At 44.0% G+C, this 25,034-nt stretch overlaps 2 protein-coding genes across 3 annotated transcripts in view; one reads left to right on the forward strand and one right to left on the reverse strand.

Moving 5' to 3' along the window:
* The window catches only part of LPIN2 (lipin 2), an 86,183-nt gene extending 65,935 nt beyond the window's left edge, over positions 1 to 20,248 (forward strand). For both annotated transcript variants that reach the window (XM_045458788.1, XM_045458787.1), the window contains exons 8-20: positions 2,737 to 2,836; positions 5,778 to 5,965; positions 7,700 to 7,793; positions 8,248 to 8,317; positions 9,422 to 9,511; positions 10,502 to 10,584; positions 12,066 to 12,210; positions 13,087 to 13,235; positions 13,791 to 13,877; positions 15,248 to 15,400; positions 15,834 to 15,948; positions 16,611 to 16,714; positions 17,063 to 20,248. In XM_045458788.1, the coding sequence (XP_045314744.1) occupies positions 2,737 to 2,836; positions 5,778 to 5,965; positions 7,700 to 7,793; positions 8,248 to 8,317; positions 9,422 to 9,511; positions 10,502 to 10,584; positions 12,066 to 12,210; positions 13,087 to 13,235; positions 13,791 to 13,877; positions 15,248 to 15,400; positions 15,834 to 15,948; positions 16,611 to 16,714; positions 17,063 to 17,207 (1,523 nt within the window). In that variant the 3' untranslated portion in view covers positions 17,208 to 20,248. The remainder of the gene's footprint in view (positions 1 to 2,736; positions 2,837 to 5,777; positions 5,966 to 7,699; positions 7,794 to 8,247; positions 8,318 to 9,421; positions 9,512 to 10,501; positions 10,585 to 12,065; positions 12,211 to 13,086; positions 13,236 to 13,790; positions 13,878 to 15,247; positions 15,401 to 15,833; positions 15,949 to 16,610; positions 16,715 to 17,062) is intronic.
* A 3,007-nt stretch (positions 20,249 to 23,255) lies between these two features.
* EMILIN2 (elastin microfibril interfacer 2) overlaps positions 23,256 to 25,034 on the reverse strand; it is a 52,920-nt gene continuing 51,141 nt past the window's right edge. Inside the window, exon 8 of the mRNA XM_045458786.1 lies at positions 23,256 to 24,250. Coding sequence (XP_045314742.1) covers positions 23,913 to 24,250 — 338 coding nt within the window. The 3' untranslated portion in view covers positions 23,256 to 23,912. The remainder of the gene's footprint in view (positions 24,251 to 25,034) is intronic.

Genomic DNA, 25,034 nt, shown 5'->3' on the forward strand with positions numbered 1-25,034 from the left:
TGGAGGAAATAATGACCCTATTCCTAGCACATAATATAGGGAGTGACTAGATAGAGATCGGGACACTGAGCGGTTTCCACCATTCAGTTGGGTTCATTCTCCACCCCTACCCCTCGTTTTTTATTATGTAGTTGTATGCATCTTTGCTTCCTTCCTCGCTTTCTCTGTCTCTCCACTCACACAGATACAGTTTTTTATTGTTTAAACCATTTGAAAACATTCAAAAGCATTTTGAGATTTCACCTTTAATACTGCTGTAAGACACATCTTCAAAGAATAAGAACACTCTCTGCATAACCACAGGACAATTGTCATCTTGAAGAATTGATATTCATGTTTCCCCAAATGTACCAAGAAAAGCTTTTTAGCTATTTTTCTTCCAAACCAAGATCTCATCAAGGTTTACATGTTGCATTTGTTTTTTCTTATTAACCTTTTTTATTTAGAATGGTGCCATCCACACATGTTCCCTCACTCCTTTTTTCCCCTCTGCAACCATGATACTGACCTTTTCAAGAGTCTGGCCAGTTATTTTGTATGCTTTCTCATGTTTTGATTGTATTTGTTAGTTTTTTTCAAGGTGACATCCCCATATTTCCTTAAACTGGAAGTTAACTCTAGAACAACAGTTCCCAATAGAAATGTAATGTGAGCTGAATATTCATTTTAAATCTTCAGTCGGTTAAGTGTCCAGCTCTTGGATTTGGCTCAGGTCATGATCTCAACAGTTCGTTGGTCTGAGCCCTGCATCAGGCTCTGCACAGGCAGCACGCAGCCTACCTGGGATTCTCTCTCTCTCTCCCTCTGTCTCTGCCCCTTCTCCGAGTGGAGACTCAGGCTGTCTCTGTCTCTCTCAAAATAAATAAACTTTTAAATAAATAAATGAGCGAAATTAAGTATAGTAATATATTCTGAGCTAGTAAGCCCAAACTGTTACAATTTTAACATGTAATCAGTATAAAAATTGAGATATTTTACATTTTTTATAGTAAGTTTTAGAAATCTGGTGTGTGTTTTACACATTTTAAAAAACAAATTTTATGTTTGTTTATTTTTTGAGAGAGAGAAAGAGTGTGAGTGAGGAAGGGGCAGAGAGAGAGTGAGGGACACAGAATCCGAAGCAGGCTCCAGGCTCTGAGCTATCAGCACAGAGCCTGACGTGGGGCTCAAACTCACGAACTATGAGATCATGACCTGAGCCAAAGTTAGATGCTCAACCACCTGAGCCACCTAGGCACCCCCTGTGTTTTACACATTTTTTTAAACATTTTAGTTTTATTCTTTAGTAAAAAAAAAAAAAAAAAAAAAAAAAAAAAAGATAAAGCTCAAAGATATAATAAATGATTGGAGACTATGAAAAAAAATATGAGAGTTACAGAGAGAGAGGGAGGCAAGCCATGAGGCTCTTAATACTGAGAACAAACCGAGGGTTGATGGGCATTGAGGAGGGCACTTGTTGGGATGAGCACTGGGTGTTGTATGGAAACCAATTTGACAATAAATTATATTAAAAAAAATAAAAGTAAAAAAAATTTTATATACCTCATTTGGACTAGGACACTTAAGTGCTCAGTAGAAACGTGTCACTGGTGACTTACTGTAGCGGGCAGTACAGACCTAGAGGCTTAATTAAATTTGGGTTAAACGTTGTTTATTTTTTGAGTTAAAGATTATCCATGGAATATATTGAGTACTTCATAGAGCATCTCATAATGTCCCAGTGTTAGCGATTCTAAATGTGATCGCTTTTTTAAGGTGTTACCTTCCAGATTTATCCATTATAAGCGATTTTTGTCCTTTTGCAACCTGAAGGTAATTCTTGGTGATACTTTGGTACCATGTGACTTTCTAGCAACCCTTCCCTCATGGTTTTAGAATAAGGACCACTTTCTCAATGCCAGTGATTTCATCAGGTTTGGTCATGCTTATTTATACTGTAAGAAAATGTTATCATCAAATATAAATAAATGACTTAGGAGCTAGGATTATTCATGTAATAGCAGATGAAGGAATAAGCATATGGTTTAGGCACCTGGATGGCTCAGTCGGTTGAGCATCTGACTCTTGATTTTGGATTAGGTCATGATCTCACGGTTTGTGGGTTTGAGCCCCATGTCTGCTTCTGTGCTGACAGTGCAGAGCCTGCTTGGGATCTCTCTCTCTGCCCTTCTCTGCTCATGTTCTCATTGTCTCTCTCTCTCATGTTCTGTCTCTCGTGTTCTCTCTCTTCTTCTTCTTCTCTCTCTCTCTCTCTCTCTCTCTCTCTCTCTCTCTCTCTCTCAATAAACTTAAAGTTAGTTGAGGCACCTGGGTGGTTCAGTCAGTTAAGTGTCCAACTTCAGCTTAGGTCATAATCTCAGGTTCATGAGTTCGAGCCCTGTGTCAGGCTCTGTGCTGACAGCTTGGGATCTGATTCAGATCTGTGTCTCCCTCTCTCTCTCTGCTCCTCCCCTGTTCACACTCTCTCTCTCTCAAAAATAAACATTAAAAAATTTTTTTTTAATTTAGCATATGTTTATTGTGCAACTGTATGTGTGTAACACCAAATTTCTCCTTCTTTGGCATGGATAGTTGAGAACCAACACGTAGGAAAACATTAGTTGACACCTTTACAAATAAAACGCAGTTTGAATCATGATTGGTCTTATCGTTTGCAAACCTTTGTTTTGTAGCAGAGTTGTAAATGAAGAATAATTTAAATTCTTACCTCTAGTGTGATTTTCTTATAAAAAATAGGTGTCCACAAGAGAAGCCAACACCAAGGACCTGATGATATTTACCTGGATGACTTAAAGGCTCTAGAACCTGAAGTTGCAGCCCTCTACTTCCCTAAAAGGTACTGTATTTCTTAGATGTTGAAAGGTGAATAGCTGTGAAATATAATGGCTATATCTAGAGCAAAACACTGAGAAAAAAGAGCAAAGTGATGATGACCTTTACCCAAGTTGGATGATTGCTTCAGATTTGGAGAAATTCAGAAATTGTGTGGTGTTTGAACTGTAGTGATATGAAATGAATAATTTACCTGTTTATGAAGAAAGTTTTAGTACAGTGAGAAAAGGTACATTACTTAAGTCCACGTAAGGGTGTACCAATGGTTATGACTTCAGACTAGCAAATGTTATGGTCATTAATACAAACTGAACATGTTGGGGGAAATTCGTTAGCATTATTTCATTTATTATGTGTTTTAAAGGTAATAATATCTTTACTCAAAAACATTTTACAAAGAATGTCCTCACTCCTTCAGTGAGTCTGAGCTCCCAGGCTTTTTCTGAACTTGGGCTGGGCCTCTTGAGTCCCCATTTCCAGTTGACCCGTACACCCCACATTCCCTAGACCTCTTACTGTTTGTCACCCTTTCTTCTCCCCTCTCAGTTTCCCCCTTTTGAATAACTAAAACCTCAGATATGCTGTATTTGTACTGTTTTCCTAAGTTTATTTCCATCCTTCAGGATATTCTATTATAGGACTCTGTGATTACAAAAAACAATTTACTTTTCCCATAGAAAGTATGGTTTGAAATACTGAGCCATAGGCACATATTATTAAGCACTTCTAAGTAAATTATTGAAAAACTTGTTACGTTTTTAGTTAAAATAGAAACATGGGGCTAATACGAAGATATTTAAATTTTTTATGGATATTTTTAGAAGGTCCTTAAAACACCTTCCTAGCTCTCTGCCCTAAATTTGTCTCAAAATATCTTCTTCACATAAAGGAATAGTTGGGTTTTTAAGGTGAAAGAATCGGAAGTGCTCCAATTTTTTTTTTTTCAATAAGAAAGTTAAAATGTAAGCTATCCTAGAATTATCACTTTCTTTCACATTTCCCAGTCCTTTATTAGTGTTCCAAAGATCAAGTTCTTAGTTTCCCCTTTAAAAAATGGGGAGTAATTAATAAATTTAAAATGAGAATAACTCATGCAATAGAACCTTACTGTGCTCTATAAATTTGACTGCCTAATGTCATCACCTGTTCACCAAATTAGCTTATTCCCTCCTGACCCTACTGAACAAATTATTTCTGGAGACGTTTCATAAATACTTAAAGATACTAAGACTGTTGTAAGGCTTCTAAGCATTTGTTTTGTTAATTGTCCCGATCCTGTCATCTTGACTAAGTATCCAGTATTAATAATTATAGCTAAACTTCAGTCTAAACCACATCACTCCTTTGGATTTGGTGACATGTTGAGTCAGATGGCCTCCTCCATCTATTTAGGGGTCACTTTGCTTTGGATCACGCTAACTGCTCTGACAAAACACAGGACCTCAGTGGCTTACCACAATAGAAACGTATTTCTTGGTCATGTGCTATTCCAGTGCTGGTGTTTGGTGGGAGGCACCTTGCACACAAGGATTCAGGAGCATAAGCTTTCTTCCATCTTGAGGCTCCACCATTCCCTTAGGGCCAAGACTAGGAAAAGAGGGAGGCTCACACAGGGGAGTTTTCAGGGGCTAGGCTTGGGAAGGGCACAGCAAGCACACCCCTCTGTCCACATCCAAAAAGTCAGTCATGGTCATGTGGCCACACCTCACTATAAGGGGACCTAGCCATGGGCCCAGGAGAAAGAGGAAACACATCACAGTCTCATGTTCATGTTTTCCCCGGGGTCATCCCTGCCCCCTGACTCCATAACTGCTGCTTTACATTGGCGTTTTCACCATTTCCAGTAAGAACATTCTGTTGATCTAATTAATTTCAATATTGTGGTATGAGTGTGCATGGCTACTAAGAAAGAAAATTTTCAGAAACCTAAATCTTTCATTGGTTCAAATGCAAAACTTAATAGCTTTGGAAACTGCTTTCTATTTATGACCTGTCTGTACTCTGCTGCCACCTACTGCTCAAATTTGAAGGTTTTTTTTTTTTTTCCTAAAGGTCATAAAACTTTGATGGATCATATTAAGTAGGCTGGCTTTTTGAATAAAACAAAAGAATTTGAAACTTCTAGAACATTTTTTCAACATGACATTAAGTATCCTTTCAAAGGGTGTAGAGCAGTAAACATTCATGAATAGGAAACTTAAGGTACCATTTCCTTGTTCTTTTGGATTGAGATTTATGCTCCATTACAAAGTTTCCCTTAGGATCATCTTCTAAAACCTGGCTTCTGTGCCTTAACATCTAGAAAAATGAAAATATTAAATAACTTCACCTTTTTAGTCCTAACCCTTGCTAGTTAGTGTAACAATAGTTTATTTCCAGTTTATTTCTCAAAATGTTTTCAAGGTAGGTCTACCATCCTGAGAATTTTCTCTTGCTTAATTTCTTTGTTCTATTCTGTGAAGTAACAGTTGAATTTAGAAAGGTCTAGACAACCCTGAACTACAGTAATTTTCTACAGGATGTGTACAGTACCACAGCTTTTTCTAGGAGGTTAGGATCAAAGGTTTCCAAACATCAGATTTTTCTTAATTACTCTGTCATTTTCATCATGGAAATGTAAATAAATGGTTATGACTCTTGGAATCCTTTAATTAAAATCAAAAAGGCTGTAGTTGAAAAGTTTGTCTTATTGTGAATGGCTGTAGTGATTTTTGTGACCTGTTTACTGTATTCACAGTTAATTCCTCAGCAGTGCTATTAAGTTATTTTTAATGTCATTTGTGATAGAGTCTAAACTCTAAGGAAAGCTGTGTCTTTAGGTCAATCTGTTCGTTTTTTAAGGGGATATATTATTTGGTTCAAGCCCTCAGAGAACCCTGTAGTAAGCCAGGAATACAAGAAGTTGTAATAAGGCAAATCCTTTTCTCCCCATCCCCTGCCCACAGTGAATCGGACCCTGGCTCCCGGCAGTGGCCTGAGTCTGACACGCTCTCTGGCTCCCAGTCCCCACAGTCCGTTGGAAGTGCGGCTGCAGATAGCGGCACCGAGTGCCTCTCAGATTCTGCCATGGACTTGCCTGATGTCACCCTCTCTCTTTGTGGGGGTCTCAGTGAGAACGGAGAAATTTCCAAAGGTACGCTGGGCAATCATGCCCCTGTCTTCACTGGAGAAAGCAGCCTGGTCGTTACTTGATAGAAAACTTGCTGTTCAGCCACTTCGGGATATTAAATTCTTTAACGATCTTGTGCAGGTAACAGGTATCTCCCTTTAATGTCAGATAGCTCCTCATTTAAGGTACCTCATATGGGGTGACCTTACATATAAATGGCTCGAGTAAGTTCGTGTGCCTCGAAGCTCTCATTTCACATGGAGAGGTGGAGAATTCTCAGGCTGCCCTGTTTGTGGAGCAGCCAGGGTCAGCTCATGCTGTGTCCCACTTTCTCATCTGTAAAGTTGAAATGTGTGTGGACTGGGGCCCAGCTGCCCTCCTGGAAAGCACTGAGCCTTAGATATGAGAGTAGGGCTGAAGTTGTGGAAAATTAATTGTACACTGAGGAAATAGTCTTTCTGGCAAAAAGTAGAAGGGGTTACTTTCTGTCTCAATCTTGAGACTTGGCTCTGGAAAGTATAGTTGCTCAAGAGAAAGGAAGAAGCTTAGCAGAGGCAATTCAGAGGACTCTAGGGTGGGGTGAGCCCTCGGGTGTATCTTTCCCCAAGTTCTTTGGCCTTTTTGGTTTTACCTTCCTTTGTACCTAAACTCTTCTTAATATTTTCTCAGTTTGGCTGGTGGCCTTTGATTGTCCTCTAAGGAAAGAGTTTTCTTCCACAACTAGTATCATCTTTTGTCTTCTCTCCCCCTCAGAGCAGCTGAAGGCCTGAGTTTGGCAGACTTGGTGCCCTGAGAGTCATAATTGTGCTTTCCTGAATCCTTCTCTTTTTCAGGTCACCAGGTGCTCATTTTGCCTCTTCTCCATCTCCTAATTCTATTTGTTTTATTTTTTGCAAGAAATTAAGAGCAGGTTATAGTCAATAGCTCTTAATCCTCATAAGTCTTCATTTTAAAAAATACAAGTTGGGGGTGGAATGGAAAGTACACAGTTCTATAAACCATAAAATATACACTTAAAATTCTGGGTACTTAGGTAGAGTTTGTTATTGGAGGAGGCAGAAATGGCAAGTAAACGTAAATAATCTACAAATCACCAGGAGGAACAGTCCTAGCGAGAAGTTTCCCTGTTAGCCTTGATCTGCTCAAATTCACGCAGAATCTTCATTCATTTCTCAAGAACTTGGGGTTCATTTCTTGGCTGATCCTAAGCTATAGTCTGGTGTGTATTTATTAGGTTTTTTTTTTTCTCCAAGCAATTGTAAAATGTTTTGATTGTTTTTCCTAATGTAGCATGCCCTGACAGCTGTAAGATCCCCATGAATATTCCCTAGTTATGCAGTTGCCTGCCTGCCAGTAATGTTTGTCTTTGTTAAGAATGAAACTACAGTTTTCATTAATTCTAGAGAATGTGTGTGCACACGTGTGTATCTTCCTTTCTCTCTCTCTGGCCACATCTATAGTCTGTTTTCCTGAAATTCTGTGGCATGTCCCTTTTTCCTGTGTTGTTTTTGTTGTTTTGGTTTTGTTTTTTGTTTTTAATTGTGGGAGGAGTGGTAGAAGAGGGGAAGGATAGAAGAAGGAAGTGTTCTTTATTGTCCTGGATAAAAAAAAAATGATATTTTGCTTTTGATGAATATAAAAAAAATTTTTTTAAAGGACGCATTTTATCCTTTAGATCCTTCAACACAGAGTATTGTGATATTCTCATTTAGAAATTTACGTAATATCTAACCAAAGGATCATTATTTTACATTGCAGAAAAATTCATGGAGCATATCATTACTTATCATGAATTTGCAGAAAACCCTGGACTTATAGACAATCCTAACCTTGTAATACGGATCTATAACCGGTAAATACTCCTGCTTTTATAATTGCTAAATACTCTTCCAGGGGTTTTTTTCAAAGTGCTCTTTTTAATTATTCTAGTTTTCTTGTTATAAAATGTGCCATCACATATAAATGAGCTAGTGGGCAGTGACTTTGAAATGAAAATGACGCCTCAGCTTTTTTTTCTTTTTTTTCTTTTTTTTTTTTTTTTCAGTGAAGCATTGAAATGTTATTCTGTCTTATAGATTTTACTACTTCTCTGCTCAAAGAAGTTTGGCTTGAAGCAGAGATCATTCATGTGGGGAAAAAATTTAGCTGATCATCTCTTCATTGAAAAGAATAAGGAATTTCATGTTGTTTCTGTGCCCCCATCCTCTCCTCTTTTTCCCTCCTTCCCTTCCTCTCTACCCCCTTCTCTTCTCTCTCCCTCTCTCCCTTCTCTTGTGTAATGGTTTTACACAATTTATTTCTCACAGTTACTATAACTGGGCTTTGGCTGCTCCCATGATCCTTAGCTTGCAAGTATTCCAGAAGAGTCTGCCGAAGGTGAGATGATCCACCATTTGTTTTCTAAGTATCTACAACATATGGTATTTAGAAAAATTCATATGTGCACACTTCTAAACTAGATACTACTCAAAGTTTTATTTAAAATTAATTTAATATTCTAGCACCTGGCACCCAGGTGGCTCAGTTGGTTTAGTGTCTGACTTCATTCAGCTCAGGTCATGATCTCACAGTTGGTGAGTTGGAGCAACATTAAAAAAAAAAGTTTTTAATAAAATTAGATTAATATTACAGAAGATCCAAAGATTTTTATGTGCCCACTCAGATTATCTCATGCCCCAAATCTAGGAAACTTGCTGGGCTGCCATATCTTTGTCATTTTTTTTTTTTTAATGTTTTATTCATTTTTGAGACAGAGACAGAGCATGAACAGGGGAGGGGCAGAGAGAGAGGGAGACACAGAATTGGAAGCAGGCTCCAGGCTCTGAGCCATCAGCCCAGAGCCTGACGCGGGGCTCGAACTCAAGGACCGCGAGATCGTGACCTGAGCTGAAGTCGGCCGCCCAACCGACTGAGCCACCCAGGCGCCCCTCTTTGTCATTTTTATTAGCTGTTTATACTGGTTTCTGGTTGGGTATAAAAGTTGAGAGATTTGATTAATTGTTAGCTAAATATGGAATGCATGAAAAGGAATTCCTCTCATTAATATGGAAAGAAGCAGCGGGACGAGGGTGATGTGCCCACCAGAAGTGTGATGTTAGTGTGATTGGATAAGATATGTCTAATAAGCCTGTGATATAGAACCTGAAGATTTGTTCTAAATCTGTCAGCGCAGTTGGTCCTCATAACTCATGAGAACATGTTTTCCAGTGGTAGAGAAATGAGAGCAGCACCTACCAGCCCCCTGCTCCTGTTTAGCCAGACCACCCAGTCTCATCCCATAGAACTGCTGCAAAGCCGTGCTACCACAAAAGAGGACTGTCCATCTGTCAGAGGTGTTACAAACTCTGGAGGAGTTGGGAGGTGTAGAGAATGTTGCTCACATTCCATAATAAGGCAGTGTCCTGCAGGGGGATGATAGAAAGCAGTTGGGTGTTTTGTGACTGACAGATGACTAGACTGACCCAAATTGATTGTTTCCAGGCCACAGTCGAGTCCTGGGTCAAAGATAAGATGCCAAAGAAATCTGGTCGCTGGTGGTTTTGGCGTAAGAGAGAAAGCATGACCAAACAGGTAACGGACCCGGAGAGGTAATTTTTTTCCATGGGCTGAAAAGAAGCAAATTTTTCATTTTTTCAAAAAACGTTTTTGCCAAGCACAAGAAAATCAATTTGGGCTTATAATACTGTCTTACGGTAATTATAGCCGCCATTTATGAACAGTTTGATGTGCAGGTACTGTGCTAGATGCTTTACGTACATTACCCTTCACCTTTACTACAGCCCTTCAGTGTAGATGTTTGAGTTCCCATTTTACAAGTAAAGAAGCTAGGGCACGAAGAGGTGAGGTGAGTTGACCAAACATGCATAACTGGTGAAGGACAGAGCTAGGGTTTGGCCAAGGGTTCAGCTCCAAAGCCTCTTTCCCTTTGCCCACTCACTATATTACCTTCCAGACAGAAGCAAGAGCTTGTTCTCCTACCGAGGAGGAGGCAGTGGGGGCGGCGGCATGGGGAACCTCTGTTCTGTAGTACTGGTGTCCCTGGAGCAGACCGAATGAATGTGGACCAGTTGTATTATAGTCTGTGACTTGAAATGGTGCTCTTTTAAAAGTTTTTACTTCTGGGGCACCTGGGAGGCTCTGTCAATTGAGCGTCCAAGTCTTGATTTGGGCTCAGGTCATAATCTCACAGTTCATGAGTTTGAGCCCTACATCAGGCTCTGCAATGACAGTACAGAGCCTGCCTCGGATTCTCTCTCCCTCTCTCTCTCTGCCCCTCCCCTGCTCTTGCTCTTCCTCAAAATAAGTAAATAAACTTTAAAAAAAAATTTTTAATTGTTTTGTAGTGAACAGCTTTTGCATAACAGCATATGACTTCTGTCTCAGATTTCTGTCCTTTGGCTCAAAGTAGAGAAAGTCTGTTTCTTAAGCATTTTTAAGTTAGGGATTCAGAAAACCATTTTGCTTATTGCTAGAGAGGGCTGCTGATAAATTTTTACCTGTCAGTCTCTGGGGGCAGGTGGGGAATAATTGCACATCGCCATTGCTGTCTTGTTGTTTTAGCTGCCAGAGGCCAAGGAAGGAAAATCCGAGGTACCGCCAACCAGTGACCTGCCATCAAGTGCAAAGGAGCCAGCCAGCGGCAGGTGGGGCACCCTGTCCTTCCTCCAGACTCAAAGCACTTGCTTACTCACTCACTGCTTTTTAGCCATTGTATTCAAGCTGATTTTGACAATTTTGATTAATTTTTGGTCAGAAACTTCTTTCTCATAGGGACAACCATAACCATAAGTGGCTTGTTTGTGCCACTCAGAAGATAATTTCTGCTTTTCTAAAAATTATAATCAGTTTAGAGGAGTAAATACACCCATCACTGCTTTTTAAATGCCTTGTTCCCATCCTGGAGCCATGGAATCAGATGCCTGTAAAATGGAGGCCTCTGGGAAAGGGATCTTGAGGAGTCCTAAGATGTGCTATCCTCGGTGTCTCTGCCCTCTAGCTTCCTATCCGACACAAAAGGGAGACACAAAAGAATTTCAGAGGAAGCCTAGTGGGCTCAGTTGATAAAGCATGCAACTCTTGATCTCGGGGTCATGAGTTAGAGCCCCACATTGGGGTAGAAATTTCTTTAAATTAGGGGCACCTCGGTGGTTTAGTTGGTTGAACATCTAACTCTTGGTTTTGGCACAGGTCATGATCTCACAGTTGCGGGTTGGACTCCCAGGCTGGGCATGGAGCCTATTTAAGATTCTCTCTCCTTCTCCCTCTGCCCCAGCCCCACCCCTACTCACATGAGTATGCACTCTATCTGAAAAAAACAAAAAACAAAATTAGTGTGGGTCCTTTTCATTTCTTGGAAAATGTAGCCCCTCTTGGATATTTGTATTGGCTGGCCCTGAAAGGAGGTGCCACTGTGCACCTTGTTCTCATTTCTGCTGTTCTTCTACTTGCCCAGCCAGATTTTTTCCTTCTCCTCCTGCTCCAGCTCTTTAATTCAGCTGCTGGTCTGAGCCTGAGCTTTCATTTTCTTGCTCTTTACCCTCTTCTTTCAAAAGGGGTTTATAGGGCACTTGGGTAGCTCAGTCCATTAAGCATCTGACTCTTGATATCAGCTCACAGTTTGTGAGATTGAGCCCCAAGTCAGGCTCTACACTGACACCATGGAGCCTGCTTGGGATTCTCTCCCTCTGTCCCTCTCTCTCTCCACCTTGCCCCCACCCCCTCGCTCTCGTTTGTACTCTCTCTCAAAATAAATATTTTTTTTAAAGGAAGGGTATATAGAATCCTTTTTATTAGTTTTTTAAATTTGTATAAGCAATTATATTTTCTACAGTTTGTTATCTTTTGAAATGTATGTTATCTTTTCAACAAGAGTCAGTAGACCTAGTGGCATTCACTGGTCATAGCAGAAAATAATCAGTCATAGCCAGACTGCTGGCTAATCATGAGAGGGAGAAGGTGGCCTTCTCCCTTCATGATGTGAATACTCAGGCACTGGAAATCAAGTGAACAACTCTTCCCGTCCCCGGAATGGATTTAGGATCTCTTTGTTTCCTTGATCCTAAAGAAAAGCTCTTGTCATTAAAATGCCCTGCTGCCTCTTCAATAACTGGATTGCTGTTGATAGGCCGGCTGAGGATGACTCATCCAGTGATGAAGGGTCACAGGAGCTCGAAGAATCCATCAAAGTGGACCCTGTTCCCACAGAGCCCCCAAGCCATGGCAGCACAACCTCCTATAAAAAGTCTCTTCGACTCTCTTCAGACCAAATTGTGAGTCCTGTGTGATCCGTGTGGATCCAGTCAGATTACTTTAGTAACTGTTTAATTGGACATGCTTCTTGTACCACCTCAGACTTCCTACTTCAGTCTGTGAGAGTGAACCAACAGATAAGTATTTTTAACCTTCTTCCCAGATGTACCTTACACAGCCAGGCCATCACTGTTTTTTTTTTAGGAGCCACAACAACAGAAATGTCATTTTCTTACTTAAATGCAGTTTCCTTTTTCCTGTTGGTTTCCCATTTCCTTTCACACATTTTCAGTATGAAATGGTCTCGCTGTGCCCTAGGGCGGTCGGGTGTGGAGGAAGAGCAGAGACATTTGGTTTTTTGGAGAATCAGAAAAGTTTCTTAGAATTCCAAAACACCATTCAGGCAGTGGCTCCCTCAGCTCCTTGTGAACAAGCTGTGCACGCAGCACTGGGCTGTGTGTGTGCCAACGCAACAGAAACCATCCTGCCTTGAGCTGACGCCCTGAAACACTGGTGGTAGTTTGTAAATAATTCAGACCCTGTTGAGAATTGTATGTTTTCAGCTGATTTTTTTTCTCTTATTATAGTAATCATGTTTATGTATTTCTTTCCATTCCTTATACGTTTTTGCCATATGTATGCACACATGTGTATATACGTATGTACACATACATATGCACACATGTGTATATACGTATGTACACATACATACATATATTTCAGAGATTAGGAGATTAGAATTTTTTTTCACTTAACATGATACCTTTGTAATCTCTCAGTGACTACGTATTATTGGAAACTGACTTAGTTGCACATTATTTCATCAAAGTGATACACCATGAATTTTCAAAATTCTCCCTTTATGATTTTCTTTATTCTCTTACTTTTTATAAAAGGCAAAACTGAAGCTCCAAGATGGCCCAAATGATGTTGTGTTTAGTATTACAACCCAATATCAAGGTACCTGCCGCTGTGCAGGGACCATTTACCTGTGGAACTGGAATGACAAGATCATCATTTCTGATATTGACGGAACAATAACCAAGTAAGCACGAGCCCATGGTGGGTGGTAGGGAGGAGATAGGTACAGGTCACTGTGCAATGGGGGGCAGGATTGGGGGAATCCCTCCTTGACCACCGTCAAGAAGTGTTTTAAACTACACGCATGGAGACTTGAACACAGAGGTCACACGTGGTCACACACAGGATCATTCTGTGGATGGAGGAGATGGGTGGAGCTGTACAAATTAACATCAGAAACTTTTAGCAAGATTTAGTTATGTAGTCTCTAAGTTCTGGCATTAAAATTTAAAAAAAAACTGTCGAGATTAGGGAGAAGAAAAAGAGGATATGTTGCGAATTATCTCTGAAAATGAACATCTGGCTCTTGTGTCTGATTCTATTTTTAGAAATTCCTCTGTGAGTGTGCAGGGGACTGCCTCACTGCTATGCAAGCTGTGACAAAATCACCCTTGTAGATTATACTGTCCCCCCACTCTGCCTCTACCCAGTGGTTTTTGGCAGCTGGTATTTAAATAGGCAAACACTTGGCTGTATATGCTTCGTTTTCTGATACCTTTTCCTATTTCTGCCCTCTCAGGTCTGATGCTTTGGGGCAGATTCTTCCACAGCTGGGTAAGGACTGGACTCATCAGGGTATAGCAAAGCTCTACCATTCCATCAATGAGTAGGTATCTTGTCCCACATGGCCACGTACTCAAGTGAGCTAGAATTTTGCTTTAAGAACTACAGAAAAATGGCATACATCAGTCCATGGAAATCGTGTCTTCATGATCCAGCTATTCCTGCTTTCCTTTCCTGTAGCCTCATACAAAGAAAAGTGTCAGCCGCCATTTCTGGAACATGAGCTGTGTATCAGTCATTGCGTTACATGTTTAACCTGTACCTCTCATCCTCACAGTGCTAGGAGTTTGAGGCACTACTTATATATATCTGTGGTTATAGTTATCATTGGGGGGTTAAGCTTTAACAGAAGAGCCAGATTGACATTTTTTTTAATTGGGGTTGCTTTGTTGTTGTTTAAGAGAACAAGTAGGAGGGAGGGGTAGAGGGAGAGAGAGAAAATCTGAAGCAGGCTCCACACCCAGCACAGAGTCCAAGGCGGGACTCGATCTCACAACCCTGAGATCATGACCTGAGCCGAAACCAAAAGTCGGACACTCAAAACTCAAAAGCCACTTCGTCGCCCCTAATTGGATATTTTTAAATTGGATTTCACTGAGTAGCTAATACTTGCATGCATGGGGTCACCCATGGGGTCCTCTCTGTTGGGGCAACAGAGAAAACAGTGCTGTGACCTTTGTGAGACCATAATCCATATGAGTTAAATTGATTTGAAAATTTAGTGTCTTGGGGCGCCTGGGTGGCTCATTCGGTTAAATGTCTGACTTTGGCTCAGCTCATGAGCTCACAGTTTGCAAGTTTGAGCCTCGCATTGGGCTCTGTGCTGACAGGTCGGAGCCTGGGGCCTGCTTCAGATTCTGTGTCTCCCTCTCTCTCTGCCTCTCCCTCCCTCATGTTTGCTCACTCACTCTCTCTCTCAAAAATAAATATTAAAAAAAAAAGGAAAAAGAAAACTTAGTGTCTTAAGCATTAGTTGAGAATGCCATAGTATGAAAATTGTATGTCTGTTACCCATGATTTGCTCCTTGTCTTATAGAATGGTTTGCATTCTACAAATTGTCTTTATAAATGAGATCCTTTGCATCTTTCCTTTATGCAGATAACTTAAAGATAGTCCAGGGTTTTTGTTCCGTAATCTGACTTTCATTGACTGGTTGCTGAAGATATATCAGTATTTATAAATTTAGCATAATCCCTAGTTGCATATATCCCCATTTTTCCCTATGATGTTTTCTATGGAGAAGTGAGAACTTTATAATCCTAACTACTTTCCTTATTAAATTTAAGAATTTGATTTTCACAACAAACGAAGGGAACTTTATTTGGATCTTTTAAAAGAATAGTGCCTTTTTTTTTTTTCCATTTTTGCCACAGTATGTGTTTCTAAACAGGATGTGTTCTCTTTTCTTTCAGGAATGGCTACAAGTTTCTGTATTGCTCTGCCCGTGCCATCGGCATGGCCGACATGACCCGTGGCTACCTGCACTGGGTCAATGACAAGGGCACAATCTTGCCTCGGGGCCCTCTGATGTTATCCCCTAGCAGCTTGTTCTCTGCCTTCCACAGGTACACCTTCTGTGTGTGCATGCGTGTGTGTGCACATGTGTGGGTGCATGCGCCTGCTCGCGCTGGGGGAAAGGGTCTGAATGGGGAGGTTGGAGGTCAAGCTCATCGTATGGGTTTGTATCTGATTCTGAGCTTCGGCATTTCTTGGTTCTTCGGCTCCCCCAGACCCAGAGCATTCTAACTCAGAGCTCATCCTAGTCTGTGTCAAACACGGTCCAAAAATCAAGCTGTCACATTTTCTCCTTCCCTAAACACCATCACTCAGAGTCTTAGTCTTTCTTGACTGGCAAAGGAAGAGAAAGAAAGATATCAGTTACAAAATATTTTAAGAAATGAGTGATTGTGAGCACTAAAATCTTTTCAGGATCACATACCAGGAAAAACTACCATTTCAAACTTGGTCATTGTATTTGTACTTTTCTTTTCTCTCTAGGGAAGTGATAGAAAAGAAACCAGAGAAATTCAAAATAGAGTGTCTAAATGATATCAAGAATCTGTTTGCCCCCTCTAAGCAGCCCTTCTATGCCGCCTTTGGAAACCGTCCAAATGTAAGTGTGTAGCCTTTGGTATGGTGGGTAAAATTCAGAGGCGTGTATTTTTTAGGGTACAGCCTGGATATAATTGTCAGACCAGTTGTATAAACAGAATGAATGTTCTGCTAAATGGGTTTTCGTTTATCTGTTCCAAATTTCTGCTGTTGGGTCCTGTAGGACATCTGCCCTAGAGTTTTGGTGTATGAGAAAGGGCACTTTCTCTTTGTTTCTATGGCTTTGATTCCATCTCCTCGGGCAGTCCTGACTCCTGTGTAAGTGGTTCTAAGCCATGTCCTTGGATCCACCCCAGAGAGTGCTCCGCCTTCGCAAAAGCTTCCCAGCCTGCCTACCCACACACGGGCCCTCAGTTTCCAGGCGCGTGGAAGGTGTTGCCACCTGGCCTCTGGCAGGCAGCAGGGCCCCTCTCCCGCCCGTTCCAGGGCCCCTGGCGTCTGTCAACCCCCAGTTTTCTGACTCCCGAGTGCCCTTGGGTTTGGCCCCACTCTTTCAGTTTGTCTAAAGTTCAGTTTTAGCAGTGGCAGAGGGACACTGTGCCTGCACCACGTGTTCCCAAGACAGCCTTGTGTTCATACTGTTTTTCTGGCTCACAAGGAACCAGAGAAGCATCTCCTGATTTCTTCTCTCATAATCACCTTATTTAATGTTTTCTTCTGCAGGATGTCTATGCTTACACGCAAGTTGGAGTTCCAGACTGCAGAATATTCACCGTGAACCCCAAGGGTGAATTAATACAAGAAAGGACCAAAGGAAACAAGTCATCGTAAGTGTGCTCCTCCTCCTCAGCCCGCCGCCCGGCAGCCAGGGGTGGAGTTGGGAACAGAGATTCTGAGGATCAGGCCCAGCTCGAAATATCAGTAGTGTACCTGTCTGTTGGAGGCTTTCCTCTTTGCCTGGGTGTGTCCTTCTCTGTAATAGTGTCTGTACTGGGATCACTGACTATTTTAGACTTCGAAGAGGAAGGCTGTGTCCTGGGAAGGGATGCATGCCCGTCTCAGATCCTACTGCATTGAGGAATCTCTGTAACTAGCTTCACGACGTGCAGTCCTGTGCTCTTACATCAATTTCAGAGTAACACTTTGTGCGTTTTTCCCCCAATCCCTTCTCTTAGGTATCACAGACTGAGCGAGCTCGTGGAGCACGTGTTCCCACTTCTCAATAAGGAACAGAATTCTGCCTTTCCGTGCCCAGAGTTCAGCTCCTTCTGCTACTGGCGAGACCCGATCCCCAAAGTGGACCTGGACGACCTGGCGTGAAATGGCACCTCCAGGGGCGATCCTCCGTCACTCACCTCGCAGCAAGGGAAGGTGACCAGCACTTCTGCTGGACAGAGGACACTGGGCTACCCTCCAAGCCACAGGTGCAGAATGGGACTCAATGCTGACAGCCAGGCACCAGCAGGCACAGGGAGAGCTCCTGAAGTTGGAACTGCTGTCATCCTTCCCCTTCCCAGGCCTGGCAGAGCTGTGGCTCAGTGCCCTGGGCAAGCGGGCAGGGGAGGACTCGGACTTGACCTTGGAGGCCTGGGCTCCTATCACTGGTCGTCCTCATACACGCGCTGTGTCAAGTGTGTGCTGGTGCTTCTTTAACTGAATAATTTAAAAGGAAGAAAAAAGAAGCTAAATAAGAGTGGACCAAAACATGTATAAAGTAAAAGTGTTATCGTTTCCACTGGGCAGTTGAGAGCGTTTCTCTCTAAAACCAGGGCTTTCTTTATGGGATCAGGGTCCACTGAGCTGCCAAAGGTCCAGTTAGTGATTGATGTTGGTTCACACCGCCTATGCACATTTCTTCTGTGGGCGCCTCCTTCCCTCCTGTGGTGAGACAAGACACCTGCTCAGGCGGGCTGCTCTGGACAGGGGCCCAGGCCACCGTCCCAGCCCCACAGATGTGGGCTTCTGGGGAAGGAAAGTCCCTTAGATCACCGTCTTCTCAGCTGTGGACAAAGCCAGGACAGACAGGTGTTGCTGGGCCTGCTTGGTGCCTATAGGAAGAGTACTGCCAACAGCAGAAGTAGATTGAACAAGTAACTGATCTGTTTTCAGAGAGGCCTTAGAAATGCAAATACATACTTGTGTGGGGTTCTGGAAGAGTCCTTTTCTCTGCTCTGCCTGCAGCTCAGTTTTTCCGCCTGGTTGTAATGAGACATGTCAGTCTCAGAACAGCACCGGGGGAGGGTTCTGCCCCATCAGCCCCTCCAGAACCGGGAGCCTCAGCGTCAACAGTCACCTCAGTGTTCGAAGCCAGAGAACTATTGGAGAGGAGGATTCTGTACACACACACAGGCCTCAGCTGGGAGGGAAGCGGTGAGCCGAGTTCCAGAGCAGCGAGGGGAGCTGCAGATCCAGGCGCCTGCTGGGGATGGTTTCCTGTCCCCCTCCCTCTGCCCATCCCCCGACCCCCCCGCGCTTGCCCATACTTGTACTGTGGCATTCGCTCCCCCCCCCCCATTTTAGTTGGCCCCACCTCAGTGATAGTGATCTAGAGATGGAGAAATGGGAGTAGTTATTTTTCCAGATTGGGGAGTCGAAGTCCTTTGAGTTTAGCTGTTTCTCCCAGCGCTGTTGGATGCGGTGACAATGGTAGAGTCCCCTGAATGCAGTTCTCAGTGGCAGAACCTGGAGGCACGTGTTCCCAGAGGAGGAATGACACCTGCTTCTTCCAGTGCAAACCTGCCCACCTTAAACAGTTCAAAGACTAATTGTTTAATGAGTTTATTTATGTACAGTAGGTTAGGCAAACTAGGTTATGTTTATATGAAATTCTGCCCAGTTAGTGAATCAAAATCCTGGCAGAGCAGCGTGCCGCTATTGATCTCATAGACGCCACAGTGTGTCCCCCCCCCCATGTTGGCTTTAGAGGGAGAACATGAGCTTTAGTAGGGCTTCTCTGCACATGCACGGTACGGAAAATCTTCTATACCTTCTGTAGTGCTTTTCAGGTTGTCCTTTAAAGAGTTTTTGATTAGACAGTTTTTTTCCCTTGATAAGCTCTTCCCTCTGGACACACAGGCTTTGTCAAGGTCCAGGCCAGGAACCCGGGTCTCCCAGCCGTGTGCTGAGGGTGGCAGACCCCTCTGTCCCCGGTGTCCATAAGCACTAGACTTTGTCATTTTGTTGCTGCAGATTGATCGATCCAGTGGGTACGTTTGCTAATTAACATGAGTCTTTTTCCTTATTTAAAAGGAGTCCCTCTTGCTGAAAGTAGATGATTACTATCACTATAGTGTTCTGAAAGTATTAAGTTTGTGCTGAAACCCATTGCCATTTGGTACAAATGACATTTGTTCTTTCTGTGAAAGAGCGTTACCCTCGAGTGTGTTTGTACACAGACCCTTACGATGGTGAGTTAATGAAGCGTTAGCCTCGCACTGCTTTCGGTGATGGGTGGTATCACGGGGTGATTGCAAGCTGATCGGGCTTTTCTAAGTCGTTCTCTAGGCTCCCCTGGTGAAACGGCCTTGGCCCGTCTCCCTCTCTCCAGTTCACCCTGACTTGAGTGTTTGTCTTGATGCCCATGTGCTGAAGAAGCTTGTCTGGTTGTGTTGTCGACATCTGCATCTCTGGCAGGCATTAGGAAGTGCACGTGCAGGCCCGGAGCTTGCACACTTAGCCCCCCTGTGTGAGGACTGTGTTTGCTGTGCTTTAAAACCATCTGCATAGTTTCCAACTGGAAAAAGAAAAAACTTCCTAGTGTGATGTCCTAAAATGAAAGCTGCTGATAATCACTGGGAGAACAGCCAGGAACAACAGCTACATGACTGGAAAGTGCCTGTGCCCTGTAGGGACTGCGTGTGGCCCTTTCGGACTTCATTGTTGAAGGTGTGAGCAAGACCTTTTAAAAACAGGTAGAAAGTAAATGCTTTCTAGTAAATGCTAGTTGGTGAAAACAAACTCTTCCAGGAAATTTTATCATCTTTTTAAGTTACTGTGGGAAGCCTTGTTTTCCTCTGCTTTAGAACATGCTGTGTTTAATGAAACCGGTTAAAAATGGAGTTTTTGTTTAAAGTAAGTGCTCTTTCCAGGTGAAAACTAGTTTTTTTGGTTTGTTTTGAAGGTAAGAAAGGGAGGGGGTAACTTTGTTGTTTTAATTTAATAATTACATTCAGTCTATGATGAAGTATTTGATTATTAGCAATGCCACTAACAATTTTTGAGTTGTCAGAAATTACTTGTAAACATCAGTACAGTACTCAGTCACGGCAAAGACAGTTATCCTAAGATAAATGGCTCATATTTTGGTGCAGTGTTTGATGTTCAAAACAAAATGTTACAACAATAAACAAACGTAAACTGAGTGCATTGGACTCCTTCCTTCAGAGGACATTTAAACCGTATTCTCTGTACTCTTGCCAGAAATTGATAATTTCCATAAATTAGCATTTTGATCTTTGCTGACACTTAAATTTGTCTACAGAAAGGACTTCTTTTTGGTGCTTATTTTTATAAAACCTGACTCCAAAAGTGCGGCTACACCCACAGGAACCAACCTCTCTGGCTTTGTACGTTCTGCCAGAGAATGATTCATTCATACATATGTAATTCCTGGTGTGTCCGCACTGGCATCCTCTAGACTGCTGCCCCCTCAACCCTTCAGGGGTCCCCTGGGAGACCTGCTCCGAGCCTTCGCCACCCCACCTTTCACTAGACCCTCCCTCAAGGTGAGTACCACTTAGCACTCCTGATGTTTTCATCAGCCTAGGAGAGTCCAAGTGATCTTGGATCAAAAACCACATCCACATACTATTTAAATATCTTTTTATCCCCTCAGATTGCTGGCCCTCAGGTGCAGCATACGCTGGATACGAATCCCAAAGCCCTCCTCGAGAGCCTGCCTTCAAGTATGGCAAAGCTATTCATTTCATGCTTCTTCACCTTGACAGGAGGGCAGGGCAGGGTGAGGGGACAGAGGGTCTTGGGGATGTACTTAGGGAATAGAAAGGAAGCGCTCAGAGGGAGAGTGACTGTAAGGAACCGGCTTCTAGTGCCTGGGAGCAGAGAAGCATGGGCTTCTTCCTGCAGCCCTGAAGAGTGCAGCCTTTTTCCCTCCCTTGAGGATAGGACAGTGTAGGGGGAGAAAGGAACTTGTTTAGAAAGTGGACATGGATATGTACGATGCCATGTTTTAGATCTGCAAGCGTGGATTGGGTCTGTCTCCCTGATTGCAAACCCTTCTTTCAAACCGCAGATCACTTGTGAGACCACTCGAAAGATGATCGGGTCACTGAGAAAGCTGAATCAATGCGCTACCATGGAAATAATTTCAACGTTTATTTATTTATTTTTTTGGGACAGAGAGAGAGTATGAACGGGGGAGGGGCAGAGAGAGAGGGAGACACAGAATCGGAAACAGGCTCCAGGCTATCAGCCCAGAGCCCGACGCGGGGCTCAAACTCACGGACCGCGAGATCGTGACCTGGCTGAAGTCGGATGCTTAACTGACTGCGCCACCCAGGCGCCCCGGAAATAATTTCAAATGCAGTGGGTGTTGATTTGCACTCTTTATTTGTGGTTAATCATTTAAATGAGGCCATTTGTTAATGTTGGGGAGGGGGGGGCAGGTCCCAGTCCTGTCTCTGTTTAAGTGCCCTGACCTTTTCCTCGGCAACAGCACCTTTGAGAAGTCATTTTCTGGTACCTGATTGCATCCTGGGCATGGTTCCTAGCTTAAAGCCTGTCAGCTCCTGGAAGGAACTGCTCCAGAGCTCCCAGGGTCCTGAGCTTGGCCAGCCTTGCGGTTTCCCTCAGTACAGAGGACGGCCTTTTCCTTTTTGAAAGATGCTGTGTTCTGAGAAGAAACTTCTGAGTTTTCATTTATTTTATCTTGAAGTAAATGCAGGACCTGCTGTCATTAGACTTCATTTATCTTTCCTATCTTGGATACAGAGAGCTGAAATGTACCTTTTTTGGTAAATGAGTCAGTCTGCACTGAGAGAAGAGGACCAAGTTTTTGGTGCTCTAGACAACCATCTACGGAGTAGAAAGAATGGTCCCTGTCTCCCTTCTGTCTGGCCTGTCTTTCCAGCTGCTGAGCATTTGTCCCCTTTGGCGCTAAGGTCTTTACAGGGAGGTGTGAGGGAGAGAGGGCTAAAGTATGTGCACGTGCCAGCTGGGTTTTCCTGAAATGCTCCACTGCACTGGGTTTTTTTCCATGAGTCATGTCTAGGTCGGCCGGTGATACAGCCACCGTTAGCCAATTCCCCAGCTGTAGAAACAGGGAAGGAGAGTGCCCCTCCCCCCAACTCCTGGATAGAGAGATCCAGATTTTAAAGTCCTAAAACCACAAACCTGAAATTCTTGGGTCACTTCTGCTTACCTGGGGGAAGGGGATGAGGAAGAAGGCTCCTTTCTGAAGTGTCCAGGGGCCACCCTATCATCTCATTTGCAAGCAGGTCTAGAAACTCACAGAATTTTTACAGCATATGAGAGTATCCTGGGTGGCTGAATCGGGTAAGCGTCTAACTTTGGCTCAGCTCATGATCTCACAGTTCATGAGTTTGAGCCCTGCATCAGGCTCTGCTGACAGCTCAGAGCCTGGAGCCTGCTTTGGATTCTGTCTCCCTCTCTGCCCTTCCCCCGCTCATGCTCTGTCTCGCTCAAAAATATACAATAAACAACATTAAAAAATAAATTTAAAAAAAAAAGAGTATCCAGTGGCTTGATTTCAGGCCCAGGAAACTTGTTTCTATGATCTACAACTTTCCCTGGGACTCTAGGCGACTTGCCTCTCCCAGGGGCACTTGATTGGCCAAAAGATTTTACCAGCCTGATGAGCAGAGACCACCTAAAGCTAAGAGTCTTGTGTCCTAGGGGTTTCTGTGGCTGCAGATAAAGGAGCAGTGTGCCTGGGCTTCCCTGGAACAGAATGTGCTCTCCATGGGAAGATGCCTGCTTTTCTCCGATGATCTCAGCTTTCAGTGTGTGATCAGTTTTATGTTGGGCCTGTTGTTGCCGGGGAACCTGCAAGTCTGTAAAGCTGCATCTGCTGTGAGCTGAGCCGTGCAGTGAGCGATCTCATTGGGTCGGCCAGCTGCTGATTAGATGTGAATTTTAAGCATCCCCTAGAGGAGCCCCTCTTTAGCTGCAGAGATCACAGGGGGGCCTTGACCTCTAAGCACATCTGGTTTGTCTTTACAAGCAAAAGTCAACCCCCAAGTATATAGCTTGGATAGTGAGGGGTAACAGTGATATGGCTGAGATTTATTCAAGCTTACTTTCTACAAGCATAAAAAAATTACCTTTCTGCAGTTTGCTTTTCAGCAACAACTCTCAGTCCATAAGGCACCAGACTGGAGTAACCTGAAGTGGTTTTTCATCTTTATTGACACTCCCTGTCTTTGCACTTCAAATGTACATGTCATTCAAGGAGCCCCACGAGCTGCACAAGCCCCCTGTGCCTTCCTTCACAGCTGGGCATGGGCCCAAGTGAGCGGTGCCAACCAGCCCTGGGACAGCCCACCCTGGAGACCTGAGGTCTCTGGGGTGGCACGTGCCACCTCGGCACTTCAGTGCATCTGAACTTCTCTCCTGCAGGCAGTGTAAATGTAGACTGCGTCCATAGGAACCACTTTGCCGGCCCGCCGCCTCTCAGCCCTGCAGCCCAGCAGCTCTTCTCCATCAGCAAGATGTGGTCCTGGGCAGCAGATTAAGCTCTGCGGTTAGCACCCAACGGGCCCGGCACAGGCTCTGTCAGCGAAGCCGCAGGGGAGGCCCCAGCTCTTCAGATGTCCAGTCGGAATGACAGAAGGTGGTGGCCCCATCAGGCACATGTGTCCTCACCACCTGCCTGGGAACTCTCGGGTGTGTGGCCTCAGCAGCCAGGTAAGGTCTGTATCTTGGGGGAGGTGTTGGGGCGTCTGCAGAAAACTAGACCAGTGCTCCAGTTACATACATAATAAACTGCATATATTAAAGCTTCCAAGATCTCACAACTATCTTTCTTCTTCCCCTTCCCCAGGCACCCTAGAGGTGCGAAAGGAAAGGATATAAGAAAACCCCACTAAACGTGGAGTACATTTCATCAAAGTCCGTGTGAGCCAAGCGGCCCCCAGTCACCACGATGTTGACGCCATCTCCTGCCTTCAAGTGCACGATGAGGTGGAACGCCCCTGGGCCCCCACAAGTATGTAGAGCCCCCTGGGGCCGGTGGTATTCCAGGAATTCCCTCTTGTAGCCGGCTGTATGCAGCTGGGCCACACTGGCATTGGAGACCGACAGGACAGCTTCCACGTACGCGTCCCTCTCAGGAGTGAGGGTGGCTGTGATCAGGTAGCGCCCATCGTATGGAGCCGTGAAGATCCCTGGGAGGATGAAGGCAGGCACTTGTCACACCATCACAGGACCTTTGTGACAGGTTATTGGTTAACCCAGATTTGGGGAACTAACCATCTCTGTCCAGGACTGTCCCAGGAGACCCAACGGGGAGAGGTGGTCACCCAACCTCTAGAAGATAGGTTGCCCTGAGGGGACGTACTTGCACCTGCCCTCCACCCACCCAATGACAGACTCCTTAGCTGGCCCAGTCCTCACTGTGACACTGTGACACCCCCTGTCTTCTGCTTGGAACATCCAGGAGAGGACAAATCTTGCAAAACCCCCAGGATGTGCTCTGATGACTAGAATTCTCACCTACGCCCGGAGCAGCGGTCAGAATAACCTTCCCCATGCTGTCATGCGGTGAGCACGGAGAGGACCACCCACCCTTGCTGGAAGAGAGTTCAGCTGCTTTAACATTCCTGGCGATGGGGTACACACCAGCTTCAGCAGTGCTATGTGCATGGCGCAGGTATGAAGACGCAGGGTCCGCTCCTACCTCACCCAAGGTGTAGTGGGGAAGCAGCAGCTGCCCAGATCCTGGTTGCATTTTGGGAGTTTCCTCCATCATTGAGAGCACCCCAGGGCCAACTTAGAATAAGCCTCACAACCTGTGTGCTGGGCACAACATCCACAAAATGCTGAGTTGCCTCCTGAGGAGGCAAGAGCAAAAAGAACCCATAAAGTTTGTCACTAACCCAGGGAGAGGCCACAGCCAGCCCTCCTCACTTGGAAGAGCCAGTCCCCCTGAACGGGATCAGTATACAGGTG

The sequence above is a fragment of the Leopardus geoffroyi genome, chromosome D3 (genome assembly GCF_018350155.1).
Source record: "Leopardus geoffroyi isolate Oge1 chromosome D3, O.geoffroyi_Oge1_pat1.0, whole genome shotgun sequence".
Classification (NCBI taxonomy): domain Eukaryota; kingdom Metazoa; phylum Chordata; class Mammalia; order Carnivora; family Felidae; genus Leopardus; species Leopardus geoffroyi.